This window comes from Neophocaena asiaeorientalis, unplaced genomic scaffold (assembly GCF_003031525.2).
Source record: "Neophocaena asiaeorientalis asiaeorientalis breed wild unplaced genomic scaffold, Neophocaena_asiaeorientalis_V1.1 scaffold89, whole genome shotgun sequence".
Lineage (NCBI taxonomy): Eukaryota > Metazoa > Chordata > Mammalia > Artiodactyla > Phocoenidae > Neophocaena > Neophocaena asiaeorientalis.
In genome coordinates this window covers 5,543,659-5,560,815 of record NW_020172592.1, presented here as the reverse complement: position 1 = coordinate 5,560,815, position 17,157 = coordinate 5,543,659, and the positions used below count along the sequence as shown (strand labels likewise).

The 17,157-nt window shown below is 36.4% G+C and overlaps 1 protein-coding gene across 2 annotated transcripts in view; it reads right to left on the bottom strand.

The window, feature by feature from the left end:
- SLC25A40 (solute carrier family 25 member 40) overlaps positions 1-17,157 on the bottom strand; it is an 80,224-nt gene that overhangs the window by 26,512 nt on the left and 36,555 nt on the right. Inside the window, exons 3-5 of one of the 2 annotated variants that reach the window (XM_024738486.1) lie at positions 5,509-5,574; positions 2,797-2,917; positions 1,511-1,570 (exon numbers count right to left, since the gene is read on the bottom strand). In XM_024738486.1, the coding sequence (XP_024594254.1) occupies positions 1,511-1,570; positions 2,797-2,893 (157 nt within the window). In that variant the 5' untranslated portion in view covers positions 2,894-2,917; positions 5,509-5,574. The remainder of the gene's footprint in view (positions 1-1,510; positions 1,571-2,796; positions 2,918-5,508; positions 5,575-17,157) is intronic. The other variant, XM_024738488.1, reaches the window with a different exon arrangement.

Here is a 17,157-nt window from a genome sequence, read left to right as displayed (position 1 = left end):
ATGTTTTCAGAACTGCAGTCAGCAAATGCACATGGAAATAAATTCTTTTCGGTTATCTGAGGGAGCGGAGAGGGAAGACAGAGGAGAAAACCTGTTTTGAAAAGACAGCATGGGTGTACGTCTTCTCTATTTGACCAGAAGAAAACCCTGTGGTATGTAAGGGCAATTCAGTCAAAAATATATTATGAAATCTAATGTATATCTGAAAGTTGCTAAGAGAGAGAGTAGATCTTAAAAGATCTCATTACATGGAAAAAAATTTATTAACTATGTGAGGTCATGAAAGTTGACTAAATTTATTGTGGTAATCATTTTTCAATATATACATATATGAAATCATTACAGTGTACACCTAAAACTAATACAATGTTATACATCAATTGAAAAAAGACTATGAAAAAATGTTTTTCTCAACCAATGTAAATAATGCTGTGCTTTGTCCCTTTCTCTGTATTTATACTGCTCAATCTAGACATTTGTCAGCTCCCTCTTAACTGACTACAACTCTCTCTAATAACAATCCTTCCCATTATTGGATTCATTCTTGCTGCCAAAACTGTCTTCTCTATTCTACCATATATAATTCTGTCAATTTCATAATACATTAGTCTAACTTTAATGTACAGGAAACCACTTTACTTTTCAGTCTCTTCCTACAATCTATCTATCCTCTCATCCACCTGAAACAAAGCTAGCTTTCTCACAGTCTGTTTTCTGCTATTTAAACATGTTTGAAACAGCATTATCTTTATAAAACCACAAAATATTGATCAAGGAATCGCTATTTTTGCCCATCTAATAAAAACATATAACTACTCTTTCTTCTCAAAGTCCACATAAGCTATAATGTCCGGCAATTAACCAAGCTGCCTGGTAAAATAATGACTTTTCTATCACTATTCAAGCAACAATTAGATGACTGTTGGATGAATACTGTAGGATGAGCACAGCTCTTGGACTAAAGTAGGAAGCTAGATTCTAAGATGCCTTACAGGTTTAATTCTGTTCTTACTTGTGAGGCATATACTCAAATATAAAATTGTCCTCTGCTTTAATTAGTAGGTTCACGAAAGTGTTATATGTTTTATATACACATATACACAGGCAGTTGACCCTTGAACAACACAGGTTTGAACTGTGATGGTCTACTTATGCAGATTTTTTTCAATAGTAAATACTGCAGTACTAGACAGTCTGTAGTTGGTTGAATCCAAGGATAAGGAACTGCAAAAACAGAGGAACTGTGGACACTGAGGGCCAACTATAAATTACAGGCAGACAACTACGTGGACAGTGGGCAGTGTTAACCCCCTCACTGTTCAAGGGTCAACTGTATTTGTTTTCTGCCTAGACCTCATCATGTACAACTAAGAAATGAGAAAATGTTTCTGCATGAGGATAAAGGCATCAACTTTTAAAAACTAACAAAAAGAATATTATTCAAACAAAAAAGAATCCAGCGACATTTAAAAATCTAACATAATGTTTTCAGGATAAGCAGAGCACATACCTTTGGGCAATGGGTTGTTTTGGGCTTGGAGTCGAATTTTAACAACATCAAAGGGTGTCACTATGAAGATACATAAATCTCAATTAACAAGTGATACCTATAAATTGTATAGACATTTGTCCAAAGAACACAAAATACACCGAATGATACCCTTCCTCGTGACTACATAATGGGTAAGGTTATTTATCTTAAAGTGGTTTTGAGTGTTACCATTCTAATTTCTTGCCCTTGAATTTTATTTAAAGAGTACCAGTGAGAAAATGTAATTACTCCTCTCACAAGTACTCAACTCTCATTTATAATATTTCTACGACTATAATTCCATTAGCATTAAAACTAAAATACTAGTATTTATAAGAAAATATGTTACCTAAGGTAAAGAATGAAAGTTTCAAAAGTCCATTTAAATATCTGAGAATAACTCTGTATTACAAGTAATCAATAATCAAACAATATAAGTCTTCCTATTCTGTTAAATTCACCTATATCAAACAAAAACTATAGATAATGCAAATTTGAGTAAGCTAGTCATAAATCATCCTTACTACCACACTGTGTAACTCCATTTGGGAACAGTGACGCAAAGGAGAATGGTTTTAATTTGCAGGCTGTATTTCCTCGTCTGAGAATGAAGAAGTCACATTAGAAGATCTCTAAAGCCTTTACAACCCTAGCATTCTGACCTAAAGACACTACATTCTAAAGCAATTAGTTTACATTTTTTCTAATCATCTGCTATCTTATTTAAATAAACTAGCCAAGTTAAAGTCATTAAAATGCTGAACTGTCACCTAACTCTGTCATTTGGCTGTGTCTACAAGAAATTCATTTAAAAAGACAGAAAAATGTGGTCCAGAGGAATTTAAGCAATTCACTGTTACTAAAGCAAAGTAAAATATAATTTGAATTTGTTGCCACTATAAGTTGTCCAATTTCTGTATTTTTCATTATGCTAATATTTTATTCCATCTTCTTACTATTAAAAAAAGGATAATAGAGTCATAAAGGTTTAATATTGATAGGGACCTCAAAGAACTCCTGATCTAAGCCCCTAATTTTAGAGATGGAAAATTAATTTCAAAGAGAGTAAGGACTATCCCAACGTGCATTCACCCTGAGGATGGCAAAGCAAGGACTAAACTTCTAGTCTCTTGGTTCTCTGTCCAGGGTTCTTTTCATGTTATCATGATGAAGCATGAATGATAATATTATCATTATTTCACAGATGGTAAAACTCAAATGGAATCAATGATTCATTCAGTTACATGATCTACATATTATTTTACCCATCAGTGATGTCAGTATAGCTCCAGTACAAGAGGCAAGCATTTGTTGAAGAGGAGTCACTTTGATAATTGGTGGTCCCTCTGCTTCAGGATCCATATTTTTAACTAATAGAAGAAAAATCTGTTAAAGAAAAGCAAGATGTAAAATAAAAGTGTAATAGAAAATGCCCTTAAAATCAACAGCTAAAAGTTAAATAAACTATAAAAACAATAATCAGTATTACTATCAAAGCACATGTTGTTGGACTTCCCTGGTGGCACAGTGGTTAAGGATCCGCCTGCCAATGCAGGGGACATGGGTTCGAACCCTGGTCCAAGAAGATCCCACATGCCGCGGAGCAACTAAGCCTGTGTGTCACAACTAATGACCCCATGTGCCACAACTACTGAAGCCTGCACGCCTAGAGCCCGTGCTCTGCAACAAGAGAAGCCACCGCAATGAGAAGCCCACGCACCACAACGAAGAGTAGCTCCCGCTAGCCACAACTAGAGAAAGCCCATACACAGCAACGAAGATCCAATGCAGCCAAAAATAAATAAGTAAATTTACTTAAAAAAAAAAAAAAAGCATATGTTGTTGACCACTATCAGAAGTAAACATGTAAGTTCTATACCCCAAGGCACTAAACAATCATCATTAATAGAACATGCTCTCTATTTTCCAAAAATGGTAATGTACTTCAGCTAAGCTATGTGAGCAGCATCACATTTGAAAGACAATTAATAGATCATTAAGAAAATGGACTCTGGCCATGTAAAAGAATGAAAGCAGCTGACCAACAAGGCTCAAAATCTGAATTTAGCCTCAAAAGAACTACTCAGGTACTCGAACCTAGTACAGAATTATCAGCAAATATAGTACTATTTTTACTGCATATCAAACACTGTTGCAAAGGTACAAAATAAAATCAAAAACATAACCTTCGTAAGAAGCGTTATCTTAGAAAACTTTAATGAGAAAAGCAACATATATACTCTGTTGAAAAACTCAGTTAACACAAAAGAATACAAAAATCACTTAGAAACTTATTTTTAAAAAATAACCACCCGGGGCTTCCCTAGTGGCACAGTGGTTAAGAATCCGCCTGCCAATGGGGGGGACACCAATTCGATCCCTGGTCCGGGAAGATCCCACATGCCATGGAGCAACTAAGCCCGTGCACCACAACTACTGAGCCTGCGTGCCACAACTACTGAAGCCCGCATGCCTAGAGCCCGTGCTCCACAATAAGAGAAGCCACTGCAATGAGAAGCCCACGCACTGCAATGAAGAGTAGCCTCCGCTCACCACAACTAGTGAAAGCCCACGAGCAGCAACGAAGACCCAACGCAGCCAAAAATAAATAAATTAATTTAAAAAATAAAAATAAAAACCACTCAGAGCCAAAAAAATAAAACAAATTTTTTTTAAAAAAAGGGAATTCCCTGGCAGGCCAGTGGTTCAGACTCCATGCTTCCACTGCTAAGGGCCCAGGTTCGATCCCTGGTCCAGGAACTAAGATCCCGCAAGCCGCACGGTGCAGCCGAAAAAATAAAATAAAACAAATGAAAAAGTAACCACTGGCAACATACAGTATCACCTTTCCAAATGTCTATGTGCATAAAAATACATATATGTATACACACACGAAGATTACATCTAACTAATCAATTACAAACATTCGCATTATCTGTGTATAATTCCTGTATCTGTGTACATGCACCTTTTCTGAAAGACAAAATAGATGACTACTACTCATATTGTTTAGTAGCCAGCTTTAACACTTAAAAATGTATTACAAACATGCCAATAAATAGATTTACATTATCATTTTTAATGCTTACATGGTTTTTAATTATATTTATTTAGTCATCCTCATATTCTTATTTAGGCTACTGCCAATTTATCATTAATTCATTAATTTCATAAACTCTCATATAAATATCCTTATACATACATCTTACTGTAGTGTTCCTACAATTACTATAGAAAAAAAAGTAAGATTGCTAGGCTAAGCTAAAAACTTGAGACAAATTGCCAAAATGCTTTCCAGAAAGATTGGACCAACTTATACTTCCATATTAGCAATAAATGAGTTCCTATTAGCCCATAAACTCACCAAACGCCCTCTCATATTACATATCATTTATTTTTTCTAAACCATTTGGAAGTAGATTGCCATACATCACACCCCTTTCATCCTAAATACCTCAGAATATTCCTATATAATCAAGGTACAATTATCAAATTGAGGAAACAACGTTGACAGTACTCTACAGTTCATTTTCCAATTTTGTCAATTATCCCAATAATGACCTTTATAAAAATGAATGGTAGTTGTATTGTTTATTTTTTTAAAATTTCTTTATTTTATTTTATTTTATTTTTGGCTGCGTTGGGCCTTCGTTGCTGTGCACGGGCTTTCTACTTAAGCTACTCTTAGCTGCAGTGCACAGGATTCTCACTGCAGTGGCTTCTCTTTGTTACGGAGCACGGACCCTAGGCATGTGGGCTTCAGTAGTTGTGGCACATGGGCTCAGTAGTTGTGGCTCACGGGCTCTAGAGTGAAGGCTCAGTAGTTGTGGCACATGGGCTTAGTTGCTCTGTGGCACGTGGGATCTTCCCAGACCAGGGCTCAAACCCGTGTCCCCTGCACTGGCAGGCGGACTCTTAACCACTGCGCCACCAGGGAAGCCCTGTATTGTTTCTTTAGACTTTTATTATTTACCTACCTGGTTTAAGTCTTTTCCTCAACTCTATGCTCCAATATTTTGCTTGTAACATCAGTAGCTGAAAATCTGTAGTGAAAAAAGAAAGTAACTATCTTATCTTTTCAGACAGGAATGGGATAACAAGCCTAAAGGAAAGGAGTATATAAAAACCTTAAAACACAAATCAGCAAATATTTATTAACTATTATTTTTTAAATATTTCTATTAAGTGCTTTGAGGAATATGAAGAGCACTCCACAAATGTTTTCATTAGAGTTATGAAAGTATTTTCACAAAAATATCTTCATATTTTCCCAGTAAATATACTCTGCTTTAAAAACAATTCTAAACCTGAACATACGGACCCATCTTAGTTTCAAGAGAAGTTGAACAACCAGATTTTGTGACACTTACAGGAAATTCAGAGACTAAAGTAACATGGTAAAGCTTGCCACAAAATATAGGAGAAGGTATAATACTCTGGTCTACAGGACTACTGTCTTAGTTTCTGCAACAGGTGAAAGTAGGGTGGGAAAAAAGGTGGCAGGGGAGGTATAACCATTCTAGAATAAAGGAATCCAACCAAATGCATCCTGGTTTGAAAAAACGAACTTTAAAAAGCCACTCTGAAAGTAACTAAAGAAATCAGAACATGGGCTGGATATCAGATAATGTATTTAAATTTTGATTTTGTTAGTGAGATGTTATTACGGTTACGTAGAATGTGTCCTTTTTTTAAAAAAAGGTTGATAATGACGTATTAAGGGCTGAAAAGTTATGACAGCTGTAGTTTATAATAGTTCAGAAAAAATACATTATAATGTTAATGATCTGTTAAATCTAGGTGTTAAGTATTTCACTCTTCTGAATTTTTCTGTATATGGGAAAATTCGCACAATAAATTTTTTTTTAATTCCTGAAATGTATGCAGAACATTCAAATCTAAGCACCTACTTCTAACATTTGAACACAGGTCTTTTAAGTGGAAAAATAACACACATATGCTACAATACAGGTATATGCCTCCTCCAGAAAGGTAAGACCACCTACAGTGCTTTATTTTGGCACCATCCTAGCAAAGTTGGCAACCTGAATATTCTCACCTTAAATTAAGGCCAGAAAAATTGACATATTTCTAGCAATTATTTAGGATGTAAGGGGAAAAATCCAAAAATTAGATGTAACTTTTTAGAACCAAAAATTAAGGTTATTGAACTTTTATTTCTTAACATATATATATTTCAGAAAAATGTCATATCAACAATCTCTGAAGATCATAACATGAATCTACTTATGAGATCTGAAAAATTAGTCTCCTTTTCAAAATATTGTGGGTCAAATGGATAACATACCCAAAGATTCAGTAAATATGAAGAAAAAGTGGCAAGTTATATATATATAATCTTAGTGGAATGTCTAAAACTCAAAATGTATTCTCCAGTGCTTTAAATTCCCTCCAGTCCAGGGGGACTTCCCTGGTGGTCCAGTGGTTAAGAATCCATCTTGCAATGCAGAGGACGCCGGTTTGATCCCTGGCTGGGTATTAAGATCCCTCAGCTACTGAGCCCGCGCACTGCAACTACAGAGCCCACGCACCACAACTTGAGAGAAGCCCGTGCGCCACAACGAAAGATCCCGCGTGCCGCAACTAGGACCCAATGCAGCCAATAAATAAATAAATAAATAAATATTAAATAAATAAATTCCCTCCAGTCCAATCAACCTACTTATCTTTTTTCTTTGTATCCACTCTTCTATGTGGCAGGTACCATCCCTTTTTTAGGGAGCACACGGACTAGTGAGAAAGATGACTTTAACATTAATATCTCCTTTAACTTTGTGAGTCATAAACAAATCTTCTAGAAGAATAGCTTCCTTGCTCAACTATACAAAATTCCTATACAACTATACAAAATTCCTCTTTTCTATACTTTTTCTGCATTCTGTACTCTACTTACGTTAATATTAATGATTTGCTATACCTGGCCAAGGTGGACTTCAAATATAAATGGCAAACATTCTTAACATGAATAATCAATGAGCCCCTGTTGGGGGAAGAAAGCTACCTGATGACAAAATCTACTCAATCAAGCGATGAATGGAGATGCTTTAGTAAAAGGATTAGAGCAATATCCAAGTCAGAAAATAGTAAATCAATATATACTTAGTATCATCAGAACTTTAAATTTTTTCCATCAAATGTGTGTTAAATGCTATCTTATTATAGCTTTATGTTCCCTGATCATTAACGATGCTGAACATCTCTTCATATTATTACCAGTATGTATTGCCTCTTCTGTACTATGTCCATTCATATCTTTTGTCCATTTTTCTCCTGGGGCATTTACTTCTTTTTATTGGTTTGAGGAACTTTTTATTCTTAGTACAAATTATTTGCAGGCTGTGTGAACTGTCTCTTCTCAGAGTCTATGATTTACCTTTCCTCTTTCTTTAAAGTATCTTTTGATAAAGTTCGTAATTATTTTTTGTGGTTAAAAAAAAACACAACATGAAGTCTACCTTCTTAACAAAACTTTAAGTGTACAGTACAGCACTGTTAACTATATGCACATTGTTTTACAGAAGATCTCTAAAACTTTTTCATTTTGCATAACTGAGACTCGATACCCATTAAATAGCAACTCCTATTTCCCCCTTCTTTTCAGCCCCTGGCAACCACCATTCTATGTTCTTCTGCTAAGAGTTTGACTACTTTAGATACCTCTTATGATTAGAATCATGTAGCACTGCTCCTTCTGTGACTGGCTTATTTTGTCCAGCATAATGCCCTCAATGTTCATCCATGTCGTAGCATATGACAGGATTTCCTTCTTTTATAAGAAGTATATAATACTCTATTGTATGTATGTACCACCTTTTCATTATCCATTCATCCACTGATGGACATTTACATTGTTTTTCTTGAATTATGCATACTGCTACAATGAACGTGGGAATACAAATATCTCTTTGAGATCCTGATTTCAATTCTTTTGGATAAATATCCAAAAGAGGGATTGCTAGATCATATAGTTGTTCTATTTTAAGCTTTTTGAGGAATCTCCACACTGTTTTCCATAGTACACCATTTTACATTCTTACCAACAATGCACAACGTTCTGATTTCTCCACATCCTCACTAGCACGTTATTTTGTTTTGTTTTTAAATAATGGTCATCATAACAAGTGAAGTGATAACCCTTTGATTTTGATTTCATTTGCTTGATGATTAGTGATGCTCAGCGTCTTTTCATATTCCTGTTGGCCATCTGTACATCTTCTTTGGGGAAATGTCTATTAAGGTCTTTTATCCATTTTTAAATCAGATTATTTGTTTCTTTGTTGTTGTGTTGTAGGTGCTCCTTATATATTTAGGATACTAATCCCTTATTTGATATATTGTTTGTATATATTTTTCTCCCATCCCATAGACTGTCTTTTCACTCTATTATTTACTTCCTTTGGTGTATAGAAGCTTTTCAGTTTGATACAGTCCCACCTGTCTTTTGCTTTTATCGCTGTGCTTTTGGTGTCACATCCAAGAAATCACTGCCAAGATAAATGCTATAAGGCTATTCCCCTGTTTTCTTCTAGGATTTTTTAAAACTGTGGGTCTTATATTTAACTCTTTAATCCATTTTGAGTTGATTTTGTATATGGTATAAGGGTCAAAATTCTTAATGTAGCCAAATTTATTGGCCTTTTCCTTTATTTTTTTAAAATAAATTTCTTTGTTTGTTTATTTATTGGCTGTGTTGTGTCTTCGTTGCTGTGCACAGGCTTTCTCTAGTTGTGGTGAGCAGGGGCTACTCTTCATTGCGCTGCGCGGGCTTCTCATTGCGGTGGCTTCTCATTGTGGAGCAAGGGATCTAAGCGCACGGGCTTCAGTAGTTGTGGCACGCGAGCTCTGAAGTGCAGGCTCAGTAGTTGTGGTGCACGGGCTTAGCTGCTCCGTGGCATGTGGGATCTTCCCGGACCACAGCTTGAACCCGTGTCCCCTGCACTGGCAGGCAGATTCTTAAGCACTGCACCACCAGGGAAGTCCCGGCCTTTTCCTTTATGGATAATACTTCTTTTGTGTTTTCTTTAAACAATCTTGCCCTACTCAAAAGTCCAAAAGATATTCACCTATATTTTCTCCCTATAAGTTTTAAACTTTTGCTATTGACAAATTTTAAGTCCTTAATCCATGCAGAAAAGTATTTTAATAGCAAGTGAAGTAGTGACCTAATTTCATCTTTTTCCATGTTAAAATAGATAACTACTTTATCCAGCTCCAAGTATTAAATAATCCCTCCTTTCTCCTTTCAGCTGACATACTACTTGGTCATAACTAAGTTCCATTCCTGTGTGGAACTGTTTCTAGTCTCTCTATTCTATTGGTCAACTTATCCATCCCTAAACTGTACCACACTGTATTATTATTGTGTCCTAATAAGTCCTCATATTTGGTAGGGCAAGTCTTTCCTCCCTGTTCTTCTTCAGAAGTGTCATGATTATTCTTGGCCCTATGGTCCTTCATGTAAGTTTAAAAATCAGCTTACCATTCTCCTTGAAAAACCTCTTTGGGATTTTGGGTTGAATTGAATTGAATCTACAGATAAAACTGGAAAGAATTATATCCACAAATAGTCTACTCCTTCATTTATTCAGGTCTTCCTTAATGTTGTTCTGAAAAAATTAATTTGTCCTATAGAGATACTGCATATTTGTGGCAAATCTAACTCTAGATACTTGATAATCTCTAATACTAACAGGGTCTTCCTTTTAATTACACGTTCTCCTTGTTGTTAGCACATGCAACTAATTTTGTATATTCGACACATATCCAGCCAACCTTGCTAAAAAAAATCCTCTATTATTTCTAATTATTGACTTATAGACTCTTGAGTTTTTCATGTTGTCTGCAAAAGCATATATTGTAAGTTTATACTGTTTGCAAACAATGACATTGATATCTGCCATTCCCAATCATTACGCTACCATTTAAAATTTTCTTACTGCACAGACTAGGATCTCCAACACAGTATTTGAGAACGAGTGGTGGAAATGAGTATCACTGTCCCACACCTGAATTTAAAAAGAATTCTTCTAGGATTCCCCATTAGGATGATGTTTGCTCCAGACTTTTTATTTATCTATTCATTTTTAAACAAACGCTCTTCATCACATTAATGAATTTTCTTTCCAATCCTAATTTATTATACTTTCCTTCCTTGATACTTAGTTCCTTTCTACTACTAAGTAGTATGCCACTGTATGGATATACTACAATTTCTTTATCCATTCACCGGTTGATGGAAATCTGGGTTGTTTCAACTTGGGGGCTAGTACAAATAAAGGGGCTATGAATATCCACATCTAAATCTTGAGCAAATAAGTAGAAATAAACTGGCTGGATCAAATGGCAAATGCATGTTTAAATTCTTAAGAAATTGCCAAAGTATTTTCCAAAGCAGTTGTATCATTTTATATTCTCACCAGTAAGTTCTGGTTACTCCATATCCTTAACAACACGTGGTATGGTGATTTTTTAAAATTGTACCCATTTGAATAGCTGAGTAGAGATATCTCAATGTGGTAGTACTTTGCATTTTCCCAAGGGAAAATGATGTTTTACATCTTTTCACAGGGTTATTTGCGATATCTTCTTTACCCAGTTTTTTCCTTTTGTTCCTTGTGCCACTTCTAAAGAACAGAATAGGACAGAGAGATAAAATGTCACTTTTAAGATTATGTTATAAATGACTGTGACATTCATCCTACTTGACTCTTTGCTCCCTCTCGCTTGCTCTGATAGAAGCTGTTATGGTGTGAACTGCCTGACGGAGAGGCCCACTTGGGCACCAAGGGCCAGCATGGAACTAGGGCCCCTCCAGTCCAACAAGTCATAGGAAACTGAATCTTGCTAACAACCGCATTTGTGAGACTGGAAGCAAATCCCTCCCCAGTTAAGCCTTTAGATGAACGTAACCTCAGCTAGCATCTTCACTGCACCCTTGTGAAAGACCAGGTTTTACCCACTTGAGCCACATCCAGATTCCTGACACAGAAACTGTGAGATAGTAAATAACTGTTGCTTTAAAGCACTATATTTTGGAGTAATTTGTTACACAGCAACAGATAGGTAATATAGCATCTATTGGGATGATTGTATGGCTTTTCCTTTTAAGTTGATTATATGGCAATTTACATTGCTTGACGTTTTAATGTTTAAACTTCTTTGCATTCCTAGGATAAACACCACTTGATTATGTTTTATCCTTTTTGTATAGCGTTAGTTTTGACTTCTTAAATTTTTGCTAAGAATTTTAGTATCATGTTCATGAGGGATACTGGTGCACAATTTTTTTTATTAATTAATTTTTATTTTTAGCTGTTTTGGGTCTTTGTTGCTGCGTGCAGGCCTTCTCTAGTTGCAGCGAGCAGGGGCTACTCTTCGTTGTGGTGCAGGGGCTTCTCATTGTGGTTGCTTCTCTTGTTGCGGAGCATGGGTTGTAGATACACGGGCTTCAGTAGTTGTGGCTCGCAGGCTACAGAGCGCAGGCTCAGCAGTTGTGGCACACGCGCTTAGTTGCTCTGCAGCATGTGGGATCCTCCTGGACCAGGGCTCGAACCCGTGTCCCCTGCGTTGGCAGGCGGATTCTTAACCACTGCACCACCAGGGAAGTCCACTGGTGCATCATTTTCTTTTCTTGTATTGTTTTTGTCTTATTTTGATTAATATTGGACAGAATTGAGCCTGGGGTTTTCTTTAGGAGATATAAGGATATTTGGGTTCTTTCTTTCTTCTTGTGTAAGTGTTGGCAGTTTGTGTATTTCAAGGAATTTGTCCATTTAAGTTGTTAAACATATGAGCATAAGGTTGTTCATAATATTGCTTTATTGTCCATTTAATGGCTATAGGCTCTGTAGTTATGTTGCCTCTCTTTCTTTATATTAGTTAATTTGCATCTCCTCTTTCTTTCCTGATCTATCTGGCAAGACAGTTATAAATTTTATTGACCTTCGCAGAAAACCAAATTTTGATCTCATTTCCTCCATTGTTTTTGTTTTCTATACCACTGCTTTCTCACATCATCTTTATTTCTTTACTTTTTACCTTGGGTTTGTGGACATTATTGATTTAATATCTTTCTTCTTTTTAAAATAGGCTTTGTAGGGCTAAAAATTCCCTTTCAAACACTGTTTATATTGCATCTCACAAATGTGGATATACTGTGTTGTCATTTTCATTCTGTTCAAAATATTTTCTAACTTTCTGGTATTTCTTATATCATACTTATTGGGTTTTGGTATCAAGGCTATGCTAATCTCAAAATTAGGTGGAGAATATTTTCCTTCAGAAGAGTCTGTAAGGCTGGGATTATTTGATCCTTAAATATTTGATAGACTATAACTATGAATTATAACTGTATCTGTGAATTTCATTTTGTGTTTTCAAAATATGCATAATTTTATTATTTGTTAAACAGATACTCAGAAAAATCCATGTATTTTTTTGGTGATGAAAAGGCTATTATTTTGTACATAAACAATCACCAACCTTACCACAAAAATATAATAATATATACTAAACCAAAGAAGAAGAGAAATCTTCATTGAGTTTTATAATTTTTGGTCATTTGAGTCACTACAATGTAAACTAACCACTGTAACATAAGAGATACAATATTATTCACTACATACATGAGTTTCTCATAGCCACAAGTATTCGATTCCACAAATCACTGAAAAATTTAAATGCATAAATAACACTCTATTTGGTAGTAGCTACTTCCATAGGGAATTTTGGACAGGCTATCTAACATTCATTCTTTAAAACACCCTCAAGTACGAAACTACTCTTGCTACTGGGAAAATCAGACACACACAAAACCAATTTACCACGATAGGCTTCTATCTGGGCCATGAGAAAAGTCTCAATGAATTTAACAGGTTTTAAGTCATATAAAGTATGTTCTGTGACCACAATGGAATTAAACTAGAAAACAAAACCAGAAAGGTATCCGGAAATCCCTAAATACTGGGAAACTGAATAGCACACCTCTAAATATCTCATGGGTCAAAGAAGAAATCAAAAAGCATTCTTACACATAATAATGAAGTGTTGAGGGGACTTCCCTGGTGGTCCAGTGGTTAAGAATCCACCTTCCAATGCAGGGGACGTGGGTTTGATCCCTGGTCAGGAAAGTAAGATCCCACATACCGCAGGGCAACTAAGCCCGTGTGCTCTGGAGCCTGCACACCACAACTAGAGAGCCTGCACTCCACAACTTCTGAGTCCACGCCCTCTGGAGCCCACACACCACAACTAGGGAGAAGCCCACACACTGCAACGAAGACCCCATGCGTCGCAATAAAAGATCCCACGTGCTGCAATGAAGATCCCGCATGCCACAACTAAGACTCAATGCAGCCAAATAAATAAATAAATGAATATTAAAAAAAATAATTAAGTGTTGAAGGTTTCCTTTTGACATCAAGCACATGATAAAAATATATATTACCGCTATACATATTTAATATTTTATTAAAGTTTTTCTAGCCATCTAGGTAAAGCAAAAAGTATATATAAAGTTTAGAAAGAGAAAAAAATCAATATTTGCAGATGACATAATTGTGAACACAGAAAATTTAAGCCCATCATTGAATTATTAAAACTAATAAGTTAGCAGTGTTGCTAGCTATAAAAATCAATATGCTAAGTTAAATACATTTCTATATACCTGTAACACATAGCAAATTAAATTTAAAATAAACAGCATGTACAGGAGCATGGAAGAATTTCATGTACTCTGGCAATAAGTCTCACAACATATTCTCAAGACATCTGTAAAAAATATATATAAAATTTAACCAATTTAAAAGTATTTATAATTCAAAAAGATACATGCACCCCTATGTTCATAGCAGCACTATTCACAATAGCCAAAACATGCAAACAACCTAAATGTCCACCAACAGATGAATGGATAAAGAAGATGTGGTACATATATACAATGCAATGCTACTCAGCCATAAAAAAGAACGAAATAACGCCGTTTGCAGCAACATGGATGCAACTAGAGATGATCGTATTAAGTGAAGTAAGTCAGAAAGAGAAAGACTAATATCATGTATCACTTACATGTGTAATCTAAAATATGGCACAGGGACTTCCCTGGTGGTCCAGTGGTTAAGACTTCACCTTCCAATGCAGGGGCTGCAGGTTCGATCCCTGGTCAGGGATCTAAGATCCCACATGCCTTGCGGCCAAAAACACCAAAACATAAAAACAGAAACAATACTATAACAAATTCAATAAAGACTTTAAAAAATGGTCCACCTCAAAAAAAAAATCTTTAAAAAAAATAAAATAAGGGCTTCTCTGGTGGCGCAGTGGTTGAGAGTCCGCCTGCCGATGCAGGGGACACGGGTTCGTGCCCCGGTCTGGGAAGATCCCACATGCTGTGGAGCGGCTGGGCCCGTGAGCCATGGCTGCCGAGCCTGCACGTCCGGAGCCTGTGCTCTGCAATGGGAGAGGCCACAACAGTGAGAGGCCCGCGTACCGCAAAAATAAAATAAAATAAAATAAAAAACAAAATAAAATATGGCACAAATGAACCTATCTACAAAACAGAAACACACTCACGTACATAGACAACAGACTTGTGGTTGCCAAGGGGGAGGTGGATGGTGGAGGGAAGGACTGGGAGTTTGGGATAAACAGAGGTAAACTATTATATATGGGATGGATAAACAAGGTCCTACTGTATAGCACAGGGAACTATATTCAATATCCTGTGATAAACCATAATGGAAAAGAATATAAAAAAAAGAATGGGGCTTCCCTGGTGGCGCAGTGGTTGACAGTGCACCTGCCAATGCAGGGGACATGGGTTCATGCCCCGGTCCGGGAAGATCCCACATGCCGTGGAGTGGCTGGGCCTGTGAGCCATGGCTGCTGAGCCTGCGCTTCGCAACGGGAGAGGCCACAACAGTGAGAGGCCCGCGTACCGCTAAAAAAAAAAAAAGAACGTCTGTGTGTATAACTGAGTCACTTTGCTATACAGCAGAGTGTATAGCAGAGTGTACAACACTGTAAATCAACTCTACTTCAATTAAAAAAGTAAAATTTTGTTAAAAAGTCTTAATATAAAAAAAAATACGATTTCGGACTTCCATGGTAGCTCAGTGGTTAAGAATCCGCCTGCCAATGCAGGGGACACAGGTTCAAGCCCCAGTCCGGGAAGATCTCACATGCCACGGAGCAACTAAGCCCATGCACCACAACTACTGAGCCTGTGCTCTAGAGCCCGCAAGCCACAACTACTGAGCCCACGTGCCACAGCTACTAAAGCCCGCGCACCTAGAGCCCATGCTCTACAAGAGAAGCCACCGTGATGAGAAGCCTGCGCACCTCAACAAAGAGCAGCCCCCGCTCACCACAACTAGAGAAAGCCCGCGTGCAGCAACAAAGATCCAACACAGCCAAAAATAAATTAATTAAAAAAATACCACTTCATGAACTGAAATAATGAATGCTATGAATATATCAATTCTTCCAGATTATAAATTCACAGGAATCATAACTAAAATCCCCAATTTTTTTTCATTTGTGGATTTGATAAAATACTTCCCCAAACCTATATGGAAGTAGAAAATGACAAGAATTGCCAAAAATTGTGAAATGCGCTAAAGCAGAGCTTACAAGGAAATTTATAGCATTATATGCTTATATTAGAAAAAATCTAAAAACCAATGATCTAAGCACCTCCCCTAAGAAACCAGAAAAAGAGAAAATTAAAACCAAAAAAAGCAGAAAGAAACAAACTAAAAACTGAAACGAACAATTCACTAGAGAGATTCAATAGCATATATGAGGGGGCAGAAGAAAGAATCAGCAAACCTGAAGAAAGATCAATTGAGATCACTCAATCTGAGAAAGAAAAAGAATGAAGAAAAATGAACAGTCTCAGAGACCTGTGTGACATTATCAAGCATACCAACCTACACATAATGAGAGTCCCAGGAGAGGATAGAAAGGGAAAGAATACAAGCCAAAAACTTCCCAACTTTGAGAAATGGGGGGGGGCGGGCTGGGGGGGAGAAGAAAAAGAAACTATACATCCAAGAGGCTCACCAAATTCCTGGTAGGATAAACTGAAAGAAAGCCACACTGAGAACCTTATAATCAAACTGCCAAAAGACAAATACAATGAGAATTCTGAAAGCAGGGAGAGGAGCAATTCATTATATTAAAAGGATCTTCAATGATTAAAGGCTGATTTCATATCTAAAACCATGGAGACCAGAAGGCAGTGGAATAACATTTTCAAGCAGTGAACAAAAGACTTAACGAAGAATTCTATATCTAGAAAAATTATCCTCCAAAATTGAGAAAAAAATTAAGATATTCCCAGATAAACAAAATCAGATAGAACTTGTTACTACTGATCTTGTCCTACAAGAAATACTAGGAGGAATCCAGTCAGGATAAAATGAAACACACCACTAGGTAGTAACTGGAATTCATATGATGAAACAAAGAGCACTGGCAAAGGTAACAACATAGATGAATATAAAAGAAAACTGGACAAACCAATAAAATAAATCTTTGTTGATAGGCATTCAATATATAAAGATGCAAATTGTATGACAACAATAGCACAAAGGAAGGGGGAAGGG